Genomic DNA, 17580 nt, shown 5'->3' on the forward strand with positions numbered 1-17580 from the left:
AAAAAAAAAAAAAAAAAAAAAAAAAAAAATATATATATATATATATATATATATATATATATATATATATATATATATATATATAAAGGGAACGTCTTGCGTCAGCTCGGGAAGAGACTCAGCAGCTGGTGGAGCGTCAGGAAGAGCTCTCTGCTGTAGTTGAGCAGCTGGAGGCCCGCTTGAAAGGAAAGCAGAAGGTAGGAACCAAAAATACTCTGTAATGATATATTAAGAACTGTGTAAAACTTAGTGTCAGGTAGGTGCGATGAAGAGACAACCACTTTCCAAGGCAAGGAACAAACTGCCATGCAAATATGTAAGAAACTCCAGTCCTTCAGTTAGTTTAATATGTTTATTATGCACCCCATACCCATCCTGTGGGCGGTAGTCAACAGATTACAGAGGTACATAATTGGTCCAGGGACTGGACTCCAAAGTTTTGATAGCTGAGCAAGTTACAGAGGTAATGAACTCACAATTTACAAAGGTAATGAACTCACAATTTACAAAGGTAATGAACTCCAGGTAGGTCTGGTCACAATCATGACAAGTTACAAAGGTATTTACAGATTACAGAGGTACGTAATGGGTCCAGGGACTGGGCCCCCAAAGTTTTGATAGCTGAACTAGGTACAAAGGTAATGAGCTCACAAGTTACAAAGGTAATGAATTCTGTAAGAATGATTACTTACGTTTATACATGGCTACAATCATGAACAAATTATAGGGTAATGAGCAATTCACACTTCCACACCCGGTCACAACTGTAATGAGTTATTGGTGCAAATATTGATTGTTGAGACACACACACACACACACACACACACACACACTCACTGACACTGACACACACTCACACACACACACACACACACACACACACACACACACACACACACACACACACACACACACACACACACACACACACACACACACACACACACACACAGAAAAGAAACTGAAGGTTTGGTACACAAACGCGGATGGAATAACGAATAAACATGAGGAGTGGAACGAAAGAATCAGTGAAAAATCCCCAGACATCATAGCAGTCACAGAAACAAAACTCGCTGAGACAATAACAGACACAATCTTCCCAACAGGATATCAGATCCTGAGGAAAGATAGAAGGAGTAGAGGGGGAGGAGGGGTTGCACTGCTCATAAAACACCGATGGGGATTTGAGGAAATGGAAGGCATGGACATGATTGGAGAAAGAGACTACATTGTAGGTACAATTCAGTCCGGAGAACATAAAGTAGTCATTGGAGTGATGTATAACCCACCACAGAACTGCAGGAGGCCAAGAGAGGAGTACAAAGAAAACAACAGGGTGATGGTGGACACACTGGCTGAGGTGGCAAGAAGAGCTCACTCGAGCAGAGCAAAGTTACTGGTAATGGGCGATTTCAACCACAGGGAGATCGACTGGGAAAACCTGGAGCCACATGGGGGTCCCGAAACATGGAGAGCCAAGATGATGGATGTTGTACTTGAAAACCTCATGCATCAACATGTCAGGGACACAACCAGAGAGAGAGGGGAGGATGAGCCAGCAAGACTGGATCTTGTGTTCACCTTGAGCAGTTCAGACATTGAGGACATCACTTACGAGAGGCCCCTTGGAGCTAGCGATCACGTGGTTCTGAGTTTTGACTATATAGTAGAGTTACAAGTGGAGAAGGTAACAGGAACTGAAGGGGACAGGCCAAACTATAAAAGGGGGGACTACACAGGTATGAGAAACTTCCTGCAGGAGGTTCAGTGGGACAGAGAAATGGTAGGAAAATCAGTAAACGAGATGATGGAATATGTGGCAACAAAGTGCAAGGAGGCAGAGGAAAGTTTTGTTCCCAAGGGAAACAGAAATAATAGGAAGACCAAAACGAGTCCTTGGTTTACCCGAAGGTGTAGGGAGGCAAAAACTAAGTGCAACAGAGAATGGAAAAGGTACAGGAGGCATAGGACCCAGGAAAACAAGGAGATTAGTAGAAGAGCCAGAAACGAGTATGCACAGATAAGGAGGGAGGCCCAGCGACAGTATGAAAACGACATAGCATCGAAAGTCAAATCTGACCCGAAACTGCTGTATAGCCACATTAGGAGGAAGACAACAGTCAAGGACCAGGTGATAAGGCTGAGGAAAGAAGGTGGAGAACTCACAAGAAACGATCAAGAGGTATGTGAGGAGCTCAACACGAGATTTAAGGAAGTATTTACAGTAGAGACAGGAAGGACTCTGGGGGGACAGACCAGATGGGGACACCAGCAAGGAATACACCAACAAGTGTTGGACGACATACATACAGACGAGGAGGAGGTGAAGAAACTGCTAAGGGACATCGATACCTCAAAGGCAATGGGACCGGACAACATCTCCCCGTGGGTACTTAGAGAGGGAGCAGATATGTTGTGCGTGCCACTTACCACAATCTTCAACACGTCCCTGGAAACTGGGCAACTACCTGAGGTATGGAAGACGGCAAATGTAGTTCCCATTTTTAAAAAAGGAGACAGAAAAGAGGCACTAAACTATAGACCTGTGTCATTGACGTGTATAGTATGCAAAATTATGGAGAAGATTATCAGGAGAGTGGTGGAGCACCTGGAACGGAACAAGAGTATAAATGCCAACCAGCACGGGTTCACGGAAGGCAAATCCTGTGTCACAAACCTTCTGGAGTTTTATGATAAAATAACAGAAGTAAGACACGAGAGAGAGGGGTGGGTTGATTGCATCATCTTGGACTGCAAGAAGGCCTTTGACACAGTTCCTCACAAGAGATTAGTGCAGAAGCTAGAGCATCAGGCGCATATAACAGGAAGGGCACTGCAATGGATCAGAGAATACCTGACAGGGAGGCAACAACGAGTCATGGTACGTAATGATGTATCACAGTGGGCACCTGTGACAAGCGGGGTCCCACAGGGGTCGGTCCTAGGACCAGTGCTATTTTTGGTATATGTGAACGACATGATGGAAGGGTTAGACTCAGAAGTGTCCCTGTTTGCAGATGATGTGAAGTTAATGAGGAGAATTAAATCTGATGAGGACCAGGCAGGACTTCAAAGAGACCTGGACAGACTGGACACCTGGTCCAGCAAATGGCTTCTCGAATTTAATCCTGCCAAATGCAAAGTCATGAAGATAGGGGAAGGGCACAGAAGACCACAGACAGAGTATAGGCTAGGTGGCCAAAGATTGCAAACCTCACTCAAGGAGAAAGATCTTGGGGTGAGTATAACACCGAGCATGTCTCCGGAAGCACACATCAATCAGATAACTGCTGCAGCATATGGGCGCCTGGCAAACCTGAGAACGGCATTCCGATACCTTAGTAAGGAATCGTTCAAGACACTGTACACCGTGTATGTCAGGCCCATACTGGAGTATGCAGCACCTGTTTGGAACCCGCACTTGATAAAGCACGTCAAGAAACTAGAGAAAGTACAAAGGTTTGCGACAAGGTTAGTTCCAGAGCTAAGGGGAATGTCCTATGAAGAAAGATTAAGGGAAATCGGCCTGACGACACTGGAGGACAGGAGGGTCAGGGGAGACATGATAACGACATATAAAATACTGCGTGGAATAGACAAGGTGGACAAAGACAGGATGTTCCAGGAAGGGGACACAGAAACAAGAGGCCACAATTGGAAGTTGAAGACACAAATGAGTCAGAGAGATAGTAGGAAGTATTTCTTCAGTCATAGAGTTGTAAGGCAGTGGAATAGCCTAGAAAATGACGTAGTGGAGGCAGGAACCATACACAGTTTTAAGACGAGGTTTGATAAAGCTCATGGAGCGGGGAGAGAGAGGGTCTAGTAGCAACCGGTGAAGAGGCGGGGCCAGGAGCTAGGACTCGACCCCTGCAACCACAAATAGGTGAGTACAAATAGGTGAGTACACACACACACACACACACACACTCACTCACACTCACACTCACGCACACACACACACACACACACACACACACACACACACACACACACACACACACACACACACACACACACACACACACACACACACACACACACGCAACCACAAATAGGTGAGTACACACACACACACACACACAGTTTAGTTTAATATCTTTATTATGCATGTCCCATTCTTGATAAAATACCAGTGTAAAAGAGCTCCAGAGGATAACGAAATATCTTCCGTCGAAAGGGGAGGCAATCTTAATTCGGAAACAAAGTAGAGAGGGCTGGTAAGATGTCTCATTTACAGTGCCTTGGGGATAATAGTAATTTATTCCTTAAATTTTGCTTGCAGGAGATGGCGGAGGAGGTGCGAGTATTATCGCGACTCTATGGACGGGTGCAGACGGCCACGGAACGGTACCGAAGATTGGAAGACCTGGCCCTGGATAAAGTCAGCGAGCACACCACAGCATCCAGAGCCGCACACAACCTGCGGAAGCGCGTTGTAGACACCAGAGCCAAGTGCCGCAAGCTAGTAAGTGTGGCTACCGTGTGATCCGAAGAAAAAGGTGCACTTATAAACTACTTAGACTTTACGAAACGTGGAAAAGGCAAAGCAAATATTTGGTTATTAATGGTTTCACAGATTACCTGGATAAATAATAACTTATGAGTGTAACATTGTAGTATTTGAATAGTTTATCTTACACAAACACTGCGTTGTTGTAAATATCATATAAAGTTTGCTGTTTCAAAATCATGCTCAGTTTTTTAAATTATACATACTATGGTGTTTAAAGCATACAGATTAATGTATTATTACTAAACATTTGTTTTAATCATGCATAATATTTTAATATACTCAAAATAGTTTTAATCATGTATACATTGTTGTTGTAATATCATATACGTACATTGATTTATTTTAACATGATGACAGGGTGTATTCCCAGAATATTATTAGGCTGTGTGATACAGGAGGATGAGCTGGTTGAATGGGAACAGAGCGCTACTAAGGCAGCACTCCTGGCCTCAGATGCTCGAGCTGCTGTTAGCTCCCACACTGCTACCAAGGTCTCCATTAATACACTCGTTGACCAGCTCAACGCAGATATCGCCAGGTACGTCGCAAGGTGTACCCTGCATATAGGCAAGTTAATCAATGACTAGGCTTGTGCAGGAGATATTCAATAGCTGCGTAAGGCAGCACACTGCTGATGTATCTTCGCCAGAATCAAGGCATACCCTTGACGGTGTCTAATCGACATGTACCTAGGACAAAATGGTAACTAACGGGTACTTGTTATAATGATGGCTACTTTAGTTTGAATTTAATATCTATTGACTGCACGTGGGTCATTAAAGCAGTGATTTACATTTGCACTAATGACAAAACTTATTTTAATCATTCAAATGGGGATTTAACACTGAGCTCAAATACACAGATATATACCTTTAGTATACACAAGCTACTGTAGTATTAATATGGTATCAGTAGATTAGCGAATTTAAAAAAAGTTAAAAAAAAAAAAAAGGCCCTGAATGGAAAAGCGTGACTACTGTGGAAAATTGCATTTATCTGAATGTAACTAATTATGTACATAACAGTAAATGATAACAAAGATATTTATTATTTATCAATGTTACATAGACAAGTAGGAATTTGGGACACCTAGGTCGCAAAAAATGTCCCCCTTCGATACCTCCCACTGTCATAACCACAAGTTGCTCTGGACCTATTAATTAAATGAAATATACATACACCAGGAATACTGGTAAATATATAAATTTGTGGACTGTATATTCCAGCAAGCGTGTGTGAGCGTGTTAGGAGTGAATGGAGACGAATGGTACTTGGGACCTGACGATCTGTTGGAGTGTGAGCAGGGTAATATTTAGTGAAGGGATTCAGGGAAACCGGTTATTTTCATATAGTCGGACTTGAGTCCTGGAAATGGGAAGTACAATGCCTGCACTTTAAAGGAGGGGTTTGGGATATTGGCAGTTTGGAGGGGTATGTTGTGTATCTTTATATGTGTATGCTTCTAAACTGTTGTATTCTGAGCACCTCTGCAAAAACAGTGATAATGTGTGAGTGTGGTGAAGGTGTTGAATGATGATGAAAGTATTTTCTTTTTGGGAATTTTCTTTCTTTTTTGGGTCACCCTGCCTCGGTGGGAGACGGCCGACTTGTTGAAAAAAAAAATATATGTATACACAATTACATAACAGAAGGAAAATGTATCTTAATATCACTCACCAATTTGACTGGAGATTGTGTATCATACTCAGAAAACCTCACTCTAACTAAATCTATGAAAATAATGCTGGCCAGAATTACACACAAATCTAGAGAGCTTATCTGAGGTTCCTGGAGCTGTCTTGTCCAGTCGTCTGATATCTCAAGTTATGCAGGAATGCACATCCACCAATTTCGCCTCCTATTTGAGAGGTGTCAACACAATTTTAACCTCTAGAGCACGAAAAATTCTTCCCATTACACCAACGTTTGTACAAAATTCAAAACCAAGATGGCGAGTCTCCTGCCCAGACGCAGGCTTTCCGTTTTCTATGACAAATATTATTACAGTATAGGCCATCTATTTACCTATAAATTACCGTATTTCTGGAAAATATATACAGTATTTTCTACAACTACCCAGTGTTTGCATTATACACAGTGTTTCTTGAAAGTAGATTAATATAATATTTCTGTGAGTGTCGCAGGTATGAGGGAGATCTGAGGAAGGGGCAAGAGAAGATCAGCACCAACCAGTGCTGCATCGACAGGCTTAACAAGGAGCTGGCCAAGGTGCTGGACCTCGCTGGGGTGAGTCTTTAACATTTATCATATATTTGCTTGTCTTGATTCCATTTTTTCAAAGCTAAATAATCAACTTAATTTAGGTAATTGTTTTCTAGATTTTTTTTTTTTTAAATTTGCACCAAAACTGAGTTTATTTAATTCTGAAGGGTAGCGAGGCACCTCCTGCAGAACGCGAGGAGCGACGCCTGCGACTCCTACTGGCAGAGCGTGAGAAGGAGAGAAAAACACTGGAGGAGGAGGCTCTTACCGTGCAGCACCATCTGCTGGAGACCAGGGACGCCAGGGAGGCCCTCACCAACAATACTACCAGACTACAGCAAGGTCTTTCTCTAATATTGCAGCAATCCTGTTAAACATTACTCAGATGTGCTGTGGTGGCTGCACTATCCAAGAAAGGTATTCCTGTATCCCAGAAACCCAGCTCACGCTACCGCAATACGTGCAAAAGAAATAGTACAAAGTACGACATAAGTTTCTAATGCAGTTAAATATAAACATTGAAGATCTGAAACTAATCAGTAAAGGCATTCACAGGTTATCGCATGACAACTATCATAATTTATCCAATAAAAATGGAAAATAAGTATCTACACGGTTGTTACTATGGTCCTATTTGTTTTCAGCACCTTAAAAACCTTAAAGTGAAACGCTTTTTTTTTTTCGAAGCCCAAAAATACTCAAAATTTGGAGACCAATGTTATCGTCGTTAAGGCTAGAAGCCGATCAGATGAGGCCTGCACAAATTATCACATGAAAGCCAATGTTTAAATTTCCCTTTATCTCATTGACTTCTTGACAACGACTGATTTACTCCACAAACTCTGATGATGATACCTTACGCACTCCCCTCAGCCCTTTCTAGCTCAGTCTCTTGCTGCCCTTTACCCTTTCACCATCCACTGCTCCGCTGTTATCCGTAACCTATTACTCATCCACCTCCCTTTTGCCACCTGATGCCCTCGATTCCTTCCTGCTCTGCAGGAAGCCCTTGTGTAGCCCTTGTGGCTTAGCGCTTCTTTTTGATTATAATAATAATAATAATTCAATAAAATTGATTAATTGGCACCTACACCAGCATCGAAGACTTGAAAGTCGACCAGAAAAGGTATTATCTAGTTATTGCATGAGTCAGACGGCTGGGTTGTCACTGAAGCAGATATTTTGAGTAGGTTTAAAGGTTGAGTTGGACAGATAAATGAAAGGAAATGGTCGAGTGTCAGTTTTATCTACCTGGAATGGGCCTACTGAAGTGCTCCTTTTTCAATGTTATCAGAACTAAATGTGTTGCGGGGACGGCAGACACGACTGGAGGGTGAGGTGGAGCACCAGCGTGGCGCCTTCAGGGAGGCACAGCTGCGGCAGGAGCGGCTGCATAGAGCAGTAACCACATTAGACACCAGACTCCACTTCGAGAACCAGGCGAGAGAAGAGGCCTCCCGTGAGGCCCACGCCGCTGAAACTAGACTTCTTGCTAACCTACAGGTGCTCATTTAGTGAGTTTGTTAGGTTTATAGCTTATACAGTAACCATATTGCCTCTTAACATTTGTATTCCATATTACTCACTTTTGCTTTTGTTTCAATTGTATTTTTTTTTTTACTGCACCGGCCACCTCTCATGAAGGGGCCTTATGGCCTTACTTGCTATTTAATTAATGTGAAACTGAAGGAACTGTGAGTGCAAGAAGTGGTAGAGGCTCCATCCGCCGTCTAATAAAGAGTCATGCTACCGAATTCTTGTAAGAGGTGCTAAAAATTCAAAGTTGGAAGCTCTATGCAAATTAATATTACCAGTAAAAAATCGCATTGAGATGTGTGCTATGCATTTAAATCTAACCCAGTGCAATTTATGGCCAGGAGCTGGAAGAGGAGGTGGCGAAAAAAGAAGGTGAAGTGGAACGACTGAGAGAGAAGAGGGAGGAAGTGGAGGGGCAAGTACTGGAGGCGACGCAGGAGAGGGCTCAGCTGGAGAAACATCTGGTGGAGCTGCGTGATGCTAGGGACTCCCTCAGGAAGGAAACTGGAGTCGAGGGAGATCTCCATGCTATGAAGACCGAGATCACCCGCATGCAGGTTAAGACTATTATTATTATTATTATTATTATTATTATTACTGGGATATCCCCAAGGGGTACCTTTAAGAGGTTGTCTGATTTTTTTTTCTTTTTGTTCATCCAACTTGAGGGCCTCTTCTTGATCTAGGGAATTGGATCTGTGCTCCGGTTCCCTGAACTGAGTCTGAAAACCTTCCAGCCTACCCCTCCCCCCAACAGGCGCTGTATAATCCCTGTGGGTTTAGCGCTCCCCCATGATTATAATCTTCCTCCAACTTTTTCATTTTATTTCTCATAACTCTAGAACACCTCATCGAATCGCTTCGAGTTCTACTCCAGTCTTCTTTGTTCTCGCAGCATAGCCGAATAACTCAGCGGTGCTTGGCTTCTTACCCTCCATTCATATAACTTTAGAATTTCTGGGACAAACGAACCCACATGGAGCCAAAACAGAGGATGAACATAGTATGTTTCTGCCTCACACTGAGGCCCTCTTCGGCAAATTGTAGGTTTGTTTGAATCACTAATCAGTACTTATTACACTTTTTGTTCAAATTATCTAACGAATCACTAATGTAAGCTGTACGTAAAATCCCTCGTGATAGTTTTTCATACCTTGGATCGAAATTCGAAGTTATATGAATCTTATTTTGTTAAGGGTCTTAATCTCGATAGTTTATTAGAAGTAACAACTGGGTGAAAGCTTATATCTAGAGGGTTGGTGTGTCACACTAGGCTCGGTGGCGCACACTGGAGGCGACGCAGAAAGAGCTATCAGGGCAGTTGGAGCAGAGTGTGAACGTGGAGGGAGCTCTCAAGACCCGCACTCTGGCCACCGTGGAGAAGTTACGACGTGATCCCAACTCTGCCAAAGCTACTAGACTCATGCATGAAGACATCCTCAAGAGGAAAATCGCGAAGGCCAGAAAGGTCAGTTCTGGCTCCTTTAAGGATTATGCCTTGATGGTGAAGGGGTCTTCATCCAAGGAATTGGAGCTATCCTTCCTTGGATTCAACCTAATTACCTCCCATCTGTTAGCTATATGGTCTTTGCAGGTTAAGCTTCCCCAAGAAAATATAAATAATGTCCAGGCTGTAGAAGCAAATGTATAGTTTTCCAACTTCAAATTCCATGAAAGCCAATTAATTTTCTATTTGTTTTATTAATGATGGTCATCAGGACATCACAAACACCCTCAGATTTCTTATAATAAAATTTTTAAGATGTGAAGCAATTTATGTATTCTATAATCCTCTCTACTAATAAAACTGCGCAATTTCCTTTATGTGGTTTCATAATTACTTTGGTCGTGAGACAAATTCTTTAAAGCATTATACTTTTAATTTGTGATAAAGCATTATATTTTTAATTGGTGATATACACAAGACTATTATTATTATGTTCTTGTAAAGGCTGAGTGAGGTAATGGTGTATCACATTCTTGAAGAAGCTGCAGGAGGTGCAAGTGGGGACAGAAGCAGCTAGGGAAGAGCAGGCGCGCCTAGAGGAGGAAGGTCAGCACAAGGAGAGAATCTACGGGCACAAGGTCCGCCTCCTGCAGCACGCCGCCACCCACCTGGAGGAGAGACTAGTCAAGAAGCAAGAGGTGAGAGAATACTCGCTTTTGTATATCTGTTTGTTCGCCCCACATTTTGTGACAATAATAATAATAATCTCTCCATGTGAAGGTGTTGGCAGGTTGTGGAGATGGTGGGTGTTGGAGACCGCCATCTCCCTCTCAGCTACTCGTTATCGTCTGAGCACACTTCAAGAGCCTCTAGTCCGCTTCACACACTTGTAATCACTTCCACCTTGACCTAATGACCTTTGTGATGTCTGTTACACCTCACAGTTCTGGCCTAGAGGATTTATCTATTGACGTGACTCACTGAACTCGTATAAGTCGTTCAACACAAGGCGTGGTGGATGCTCGATCCTCCGTCCACTCGGTACAACAACTCGCTTTTAACAGAAAACCCACCCTGTGTGATGGATGTTAGGTAAATATAGGTATTTCTTGTTCTAAAATTATAAAATAGTATAGATCAGGGTAGCCACACAGCGTGTAGTATCTTATTTATTAAAAAAAAAAAAACTAGATGCCCTCACATAAATCTGGTCTACAGGAACAGCTGCGTCTTCAGGAATGGCGTGCTCGACTACGACACCTGACGGCATTGCGAGATGGACGGTACAAGACACTGGCAGCTGCCGGGGAGGAGGCGCAGCAGGCACTCAGGTCGAGGCTGGTGATGCGAGCACAAGCATATACAGGCGTGGTGACGCAGCTTGAGGCCAGCTACCCTCAGATGGAAGTTAAGCTGAGGAACATTAAGGGTCTCCTGCAGAATTTCCTCGAGTGAAAGCTTTTCTGAGGCTGAAGAATATTACCTGGATCATCCGAGTTGAAATAGGACGAATCTCTATTGTTATTACAGTATATTCATATGGAAGCGCCAAAATCGCAGAGGTCATACACTAATAATATTAAATTAAGCGTTAAACCCGAAGGCGTCGAACAGCTCCTAGAGGAAATGGGTAGCAATGAGATTTGAGCCACAAGAGGAAGGTAACTTAAATTCCTTGGATTAAGAGCCTCTCAACAACATCTGGGCACTTCCCTTCAAGGAATTATTTATTTAAAAATTATATAATTTCCTTAGAAATGGGTTAATTCTGAAATAGGTTCATTCTCAATTAACGTATTGTAAATGCTTTCTCAGCGACCAGTGAATCACTGTCTACCACTTAATTACCAGTGACTATAATGTATTGTGAAACATGTCGTACAGTATATAAATTCAAAATTAATCACAGCTTTATATTTCTTAATCAAAGTAGGCGCTGTATGCCGAAGCCCATTTAAATTTAAAGCAGTAATATAGACGAAAAATTGTTACACATTTAAATTATGAATAGACAACATGTTATGTGTAAAATAATTATCCATAAACCTTTTGAATTAGTATTAATTTATTTAATAATGTTTAAAAGATCAAAAGTAAATTCAATTCAATTCAATTCAAGTTTATTCTCTATAAGGGTTACAATGTGGGGTTTACAGGTTTTGGGTATTGTGTGGTTTACATGTTATAAAATGCTAATTACAGAGGGGGCCACTAGGACACCTAGCATGGCTTGGCAATTCGAGCAGACTTAGAAAATGAGCTTGTAATTTATAAAGTTGCAACTTACCTAAGAATAGTAAATATTAAGACCGCGTAACCTTTTTCACTACCTATCAATCATATTTTCATCGCTAAAATAATGATTAAAGTAAACTGTATACACAGAGACACCTTTCGATACGTATAGTTTATAAAGGGCTCTCAGTCATCTAATGTGAATTACCCCGCGCGACTCTTTAGAGTTAAGTGGTGTTGGCAGTCAGACATCTGTGGATATAATGTCTTACTGGTAGGAGCACAGTGATAGACAGCCCACTGACACCCATGAACCTATTTATTGATAGGTGAACATGGGTAACAGGTGTCAAGAAGACTTGTCCATATATCTCAAGGAAAATAAATATTGAATTAATTTGGTTATCCTAGGTTAAATCTGCATATTATAATACACATGTGAATGCTAATATCACATGAAGTAAAAATATTCATCTCTGAACACAAATTACTTATCTTTCTGTAATAAATTTGTGTCTGGCGAACGCATAAATATTTACTCTGGTTCATGAGACGATATCTTATCAGTTTCACATAAGTAGACCATTAAGTTTTGTTGGAAATAATTGTTACATTATTACTAGTAAATTTTGTATACTATAATAATATTGTGTTTACCTGGAGAGAGTTCCGGGGGTCAACGCCCCCGCGGCCCTGTCTATGACCAGGCATTTGTGATGCAGGCATTTGTACAAAAAAGAAATGTGCAACTAATATAGTAAGTAAATAGTTATAGGAAGTTTGTTATAAGGTATGCGACCTAATAATGATGTACAATTAAATTATATTTTTGTTACTCCCACATTATGTACAGTTCTCGTCAAAGCTTAATACAAAAACATTAATTTTTTAAAATAAGGAAAAATGCACCACAAGATGATGATGATGCCTGTAGCAGATGTCATATAGTTTATATATATATATTCATTAATATTTATACAACCACGTTGTGTGGGTAGCTTGAACTATATGCCATTTTTCAAGGTTGACTCAATACTACTGCGTCAGGGAGCAACAACCACACACACAGTTGGCAACTGTGTTAGGTTTAAAGTCCTTGGACTGTACTTAATTCATTAATTCTGAAAATTATATGTACACAAAAAATATTTTAATACCTAAAATAATGGGTAAGGTAAATTCTAAGATATATACATCGACGGTGTGTATATACCCTGTGAGTAACAGTTGGTAGGGGATGGAGGGTGAGTGAGGCCCAGAGCCCCAGAATGCCACAGTCAGCTGGATATGTGGCTGTAGGTATGTTGTTGGTCTCTCTGGCTTGGACTGCCAGTTATGACCATAATTTAAATCAGCAGCTACAATCACCAGGACTTGAGCTATTACAAAACAAGTTAAAGACTAATACAATGTCGTCGAAGGAATTAATACCATATAAGCAGTAAAGTGGATTATACAAACCAGAAAAGGACACAGGTCTTCCCTACTAGTGTTTTTTCCAACTTTAAAGTGCTGGGAAATCATGAAGACAATAGCAGTGAAGGCGGTGGTCCTGGGATCTCAAGGTAAGCTGGAAGAGTATTAGTGTGTACTAGCAGTGTAATAAATCAATCATCAAGAGAGGTGCCTCTCGATTAAGTGTTGGGGTCTTGATCCAAGGAATTTTACTTATATCGAACTTGATTGACCCCTACGGATTTAGCGCTCCCCGTGAATGCAATTATGTAATGAAATGCTCGTATTAAAATTTCGTATGTATATTATTCATGGAGAAGCGTCAAGTCCGCAAGTCTCCGAGCGGATATTTCAGGTCGTTCAGTGGTTACTGACAATAGTATGATGCTCAGTGAGGACAAATTTCAATTCCTATGTTACGGAAATATTAAGGAAATAAAAACAGGCTCGGAGTACAAGACAAACTCAACAGAGCACAAGTCTAATATGAGAAGCCCTGGGATTGATAGTCAGGTCTCGTGCTAAAAGGAACGCAACACTTCTTATTGCAACTGAATGGAAAAATGCTAGGATGGATAACTAAAACTTTCAAAATAAGTGATGACACTTCAGGTCACTCGTTTAATAATATGTTTATTTTTACAAGTACATGTACAAGGTATACAGGCCTAGCTGACATCAATGACATACTACTTTATAGGAAGCCCCTTGTTGTGCAGAGCATTTCGGGCAAATTAGGTCAGTTTTGTCCCCAGGATGCGACCCACACCAGGCGACTAACACCCAGGTACCCATTTTACTGATGGGTGAACATAACAACCTTGAAAGAATGCATGTTAGCATGATTGCTTCCTTTTTCCATCATAGTTTAATTAAGGTCTTGAGTTAATCAGAGTAAAGTTTTCTTCATTGCGTACATTATTTAATGAAGTCCGTCCGGCCGAGCTGAACAATAAGGATATCGTGGCTTAAGTGGTCGCGCCTTATGCTCATCTCTGAAGGACATGCTTTTGATTTGGTCCTTTTCTGTACATCGAGTTTCTACAGGGAGGGATCGCTGTATAGCCCTTGTGGCTTAGCGCTTCTTTTTGATAATAATAATACAGGGAGGGATGTTGAAGTGGGAGATTGGATGGGGGAACTGTTAGGGGTAGCGGGGTAGGAGGTAGATGGGTGTGGGAGCAGAGGTAGCGCAAGGGAGGGGTAAAGGGGGTTGAACCCCCACAAAGCCCTCCAAATAAAAATACTAATTTTAAAAATGCTGCTTGGAAACAAGTCCCATAGTCCCCTCTTCCAACCAGATTGCCACCCCTAATCCTTTCCTATATATAAGATCAGGAGCCGCCCCAGTATGGGAGATTGTATGGGGTGTGGATTTTTGTTGGGGTGGGGTTATCTGGTGTGGGAGGTCATGTGAAGAGAGAAGATGGGTCGAGTTTCACAAGATGAAAGTCGGATCTTAGTGTTTATGTAGTGTTCTCAGAACTAGGAAGATTTTTTTTTACCTTCTGTGAAAATTTGTGTGGACTGCCTCCAAGTGAGTCGCCTACCCTAGCATACTCTGTTGACACCGAGCTCTGAGGTCGGTACCTCAGCCTCACAAGTGGCTTATAGGACAGATTTTCACAAATGATTGATGTTACAAGAAAACCTCGCCTGCATGCACGTATAAAGGACTAACTAACTTGGTGTTGCAGCATATATCCTGATCTTCACTTCTCTAAGCTTAGCCTTAGCCCCTTTGGACTTTCCCTCAGAAACCACGTGCAACCGGGAGCCTTAATTCTGGGCATGCATCGCCTGTTGCAACCGGGCCCACAGTAAACTCACTCACTCACAATCTCCCAAGACACTGGCCAGAAATCTACGAGATAAAGGTGGAGGTCTTGTCTTACTGTATAGGCCTGACGGAGGAGGTCATCTACGGTACATCAAGGTGCCTCTACCAGATTTCCCCAGGTCTCAGATGTGAAGACACATGGGGGCGCCGTCTGCTGATCACGGCACCTGTTGTCCAGGTGGTGTCTGTCTTAAGCAAGACGCTATTCTGTCTTTTTGACCCGCACCTCGTCATTCAAGCTAGGGCTGCCAGTTCTCCCTAGCTAACTTATCCTAGTGTTTGCCTACATTATCGGCCTATTGCTACCTATGTTAAGGTCTTAGGTCTGCATTATTATTATCTACAGTTGCCTTAGTAACCTAATATTAATATACTAACAGTAAAACTACCTACTCCTTCCCTGAAGAATAAATCTATAAATTAAATACATGCCTACCAAGAATCCATCGCCGACCAAAGAGAATGCTTTCATGTTTGGGTGGGGTATAAGGGCCATCCAGCTCAGCCGTCCCGTACGGCCATGCTGGATCTGTCCTGTGGAACTTTAGGGACCAAATAAATTTCCACACCTTCATCGGGGTTGGCACATTGTATTTTGTGGCTTATTAGACAAGAAAGGGGAGGGGGGGGTGCGATTGTTAGACTAGTGGAGATGTATGAACTAGTCTTCACGAGCCTGCAGTTCTTCACCGAACAATAAACAGGTTCCCATCCGTTAGTAGTGTGGACTGCATCCTCGAGAATAAAACCTAATACGGATTCCCAATGGAAATAAATCACATTGCTTGCGTTTCTTACTAATACCTAGCTTAAATAATTCTAAGTTTTAGTGGTAGCACCTTCAGCTCAAAAAACCTTAATTCAGTTCTTGAGCAAGTTGAGATATGTGGACAAAACTTCACCCACAGTATGCAGGTACTTGGGTGTTGGCAGACTTAGTCACTTCGGAGATGGTAGTATACTTAAAAATTGTCTTAGAAATGAACTGAGATAGGATAGCAGTTTAGACCAGGGATGGCCAACCTATGGCGCATTTCATGATTAAAGTGGTGCATTGCAACCCAGTGATAAAAAAGCAAGCCGACTCATACGAAGAGTATGAACCAATAACCGATTTGTAGAAAAAAAAATATAACTGAAATTTAAGTAACTTATAGCTAGAAATAGTTTTACTGAGAATAAATCTAAAACGTAGCAATCATTTTATTTTGTGCACATCTTTTAGCGAATGCCATTCACATTAATCTGTTTTCAGTAGCAGCTTGATCAATCAGGCTGTTACTGTTGGTCGCATGCAACCCGACTTACGAACCACAGCCCGGCTGGACAGGTACTGAGTTTAGGTGCCTGTCCAGTGCCTTCTTGAAGACAGCCAGGGGTCTATTGGTGTGGAAATTTTTTTGATTTTCCGAAGCTATAGCGCCTAATAGGTGTTTAATGTGTCGATATGAGTCAAAAATGTATTTGACAATAGGACAGAACCAAGAGTTCCCTTTGCGCATGCGCGGATGTGCAGAGGTAGAGGTCGACTCGGGGCATGGGAGAGGCGGGAGTGTTTTGAAGGTAGTGAGGAGGCTGGGAAAGCATGGAACCACGAAATTGGCGTTCACGGCGGCCTAAGGATTAATATAGGCCTCATTTTATAATAGGAAGTGTCGTAACTGTTCCTGGTGGAGAGTGAGGGAACGTGATTTATGGGACCACCATAATAGTGGTAAAATGAGTGAATAAGGGTAGGACCAGGTGACTGGCGGCATCGCCATGGACTGTGTCCCGGGGAAAATTACCCTTGGTTTAATCATCACTCATCGGTCTCAGATCTTAATGGAGTGATCTCTAATGTGTATAATAATTGAGACATTAAATTGTCTTGTGAATTGTAATGTAATTAATGATAACGCTAAGTTAAGAGAATGCGTGAAGTGAAATAAGTCGCCTTGCTCCGAGTGAACACGTTAGACCTCTCCCGTGACGAGGAAAGTGAAGTTCATTGAGTCAGGACTTCTAAACCGGGACAAACCAATGGATACCTCGTCCTGCTGGAATGAGAACCGTGTCAGTGTAGCAGGACATCGAAATGAGATGGTGAATGGAGGAAATAAGGAGCATCAATCACCCACAGTTAAGTAACCCTTCTAGTTATAGCAGACTGATACTGGCCAGTTAGGTATGTTGTAACTGGATAGGTTATGAGTGATCCAGCTACATCAAGTGACCACACAGAGAATATCTGGTAAGTGGTGAGATTATGTACAAGTGTTTTCCTTGATGGATATATCCATGTGTAACCTACCCCACCCCCCTTCATTCAGTTAAACTAATATAATC

At 41.9% G+C, this 17580-nt stretch overlaps 2 protein-coding genes across 3 annotated transcripts in view; both read left to right on the forward strand.

Moving 5' to 3' along the window:
- Positions 1–12039, forward strand: part of l(2)41Ab (lethal (2) 41Ab) — a 45335-nt gene extending 33296 nt beyond the window's left edge. The window contains exons 10-19 of the mRNA XM_070096423.1: positions 85–197; positions 4286–4468; positions 4912–5054; positions 6661–6763; positions 6907–7081; positions 8034–8242; positions 8617–8832; positions 9549–9743; positions 10262–10420; positions 10941–12039. Of these exons, the coding sequence (XP_069952524.1) occupies positions 85–197; positions 4286–4468; positions 4912–5054; positions 6661–6763; positions 6907–7081; positions 8034–8242; positions 8617–8832; positions 9549–9743; positions 10262–10420; positions 10941–11177 (1733 nt within the window). The 3' untranslated portion in view covers positions 11178–12039. The remainder of the gene's footprint in view (positions 1–84; positions 198–4285; positions 4469–4911; positions 5055–6660; positions 6764–6906; positions 7082–8033; positions 8243–8616; positions 8833–9548; positions 9744–10261; positions 10421–10940) is intronic.
- A 1028-nt stretch (positions 12040–13067) lies between these two features.
- LOC128692355 (uncharacterized) overlaps positions 13068–17580 on the forward strand; it is a 31710-nt gene continuing 27197 nt past the window's right edge. Inside the window, exon 1 of one of the 2 annotated variants that reach the window (XM_053781492.2) lies at positions 13068–13522. In XM_053781492.2, the coding sequence (XP_053637467.1) occupies positions 13480–13522 (43 nt within the window). In that variant the 5' untranslated portion in view covers positions 13068–13479. The remainder of the gene's footprint in view (positions 13523–17580) is intronic. The other variant, XM_053781493.2, reaches the window with a different exon arrangement.

This window comes from Cherax quadricarinatus, chromosome 53, assembly GCF_038502225.1.
Source record: "Cherax quadricarinatus isolate ZL_2023a chromosome 53, ASM3850222v1, whole genome shotgun sequence".
Classification (NCBI taxonomy): Eukaryota; Metazoa; Arthropoda; class Malacostraca; order Decapoda; family Parastacidae; genus Cherax; species Cherax quadricarinatus.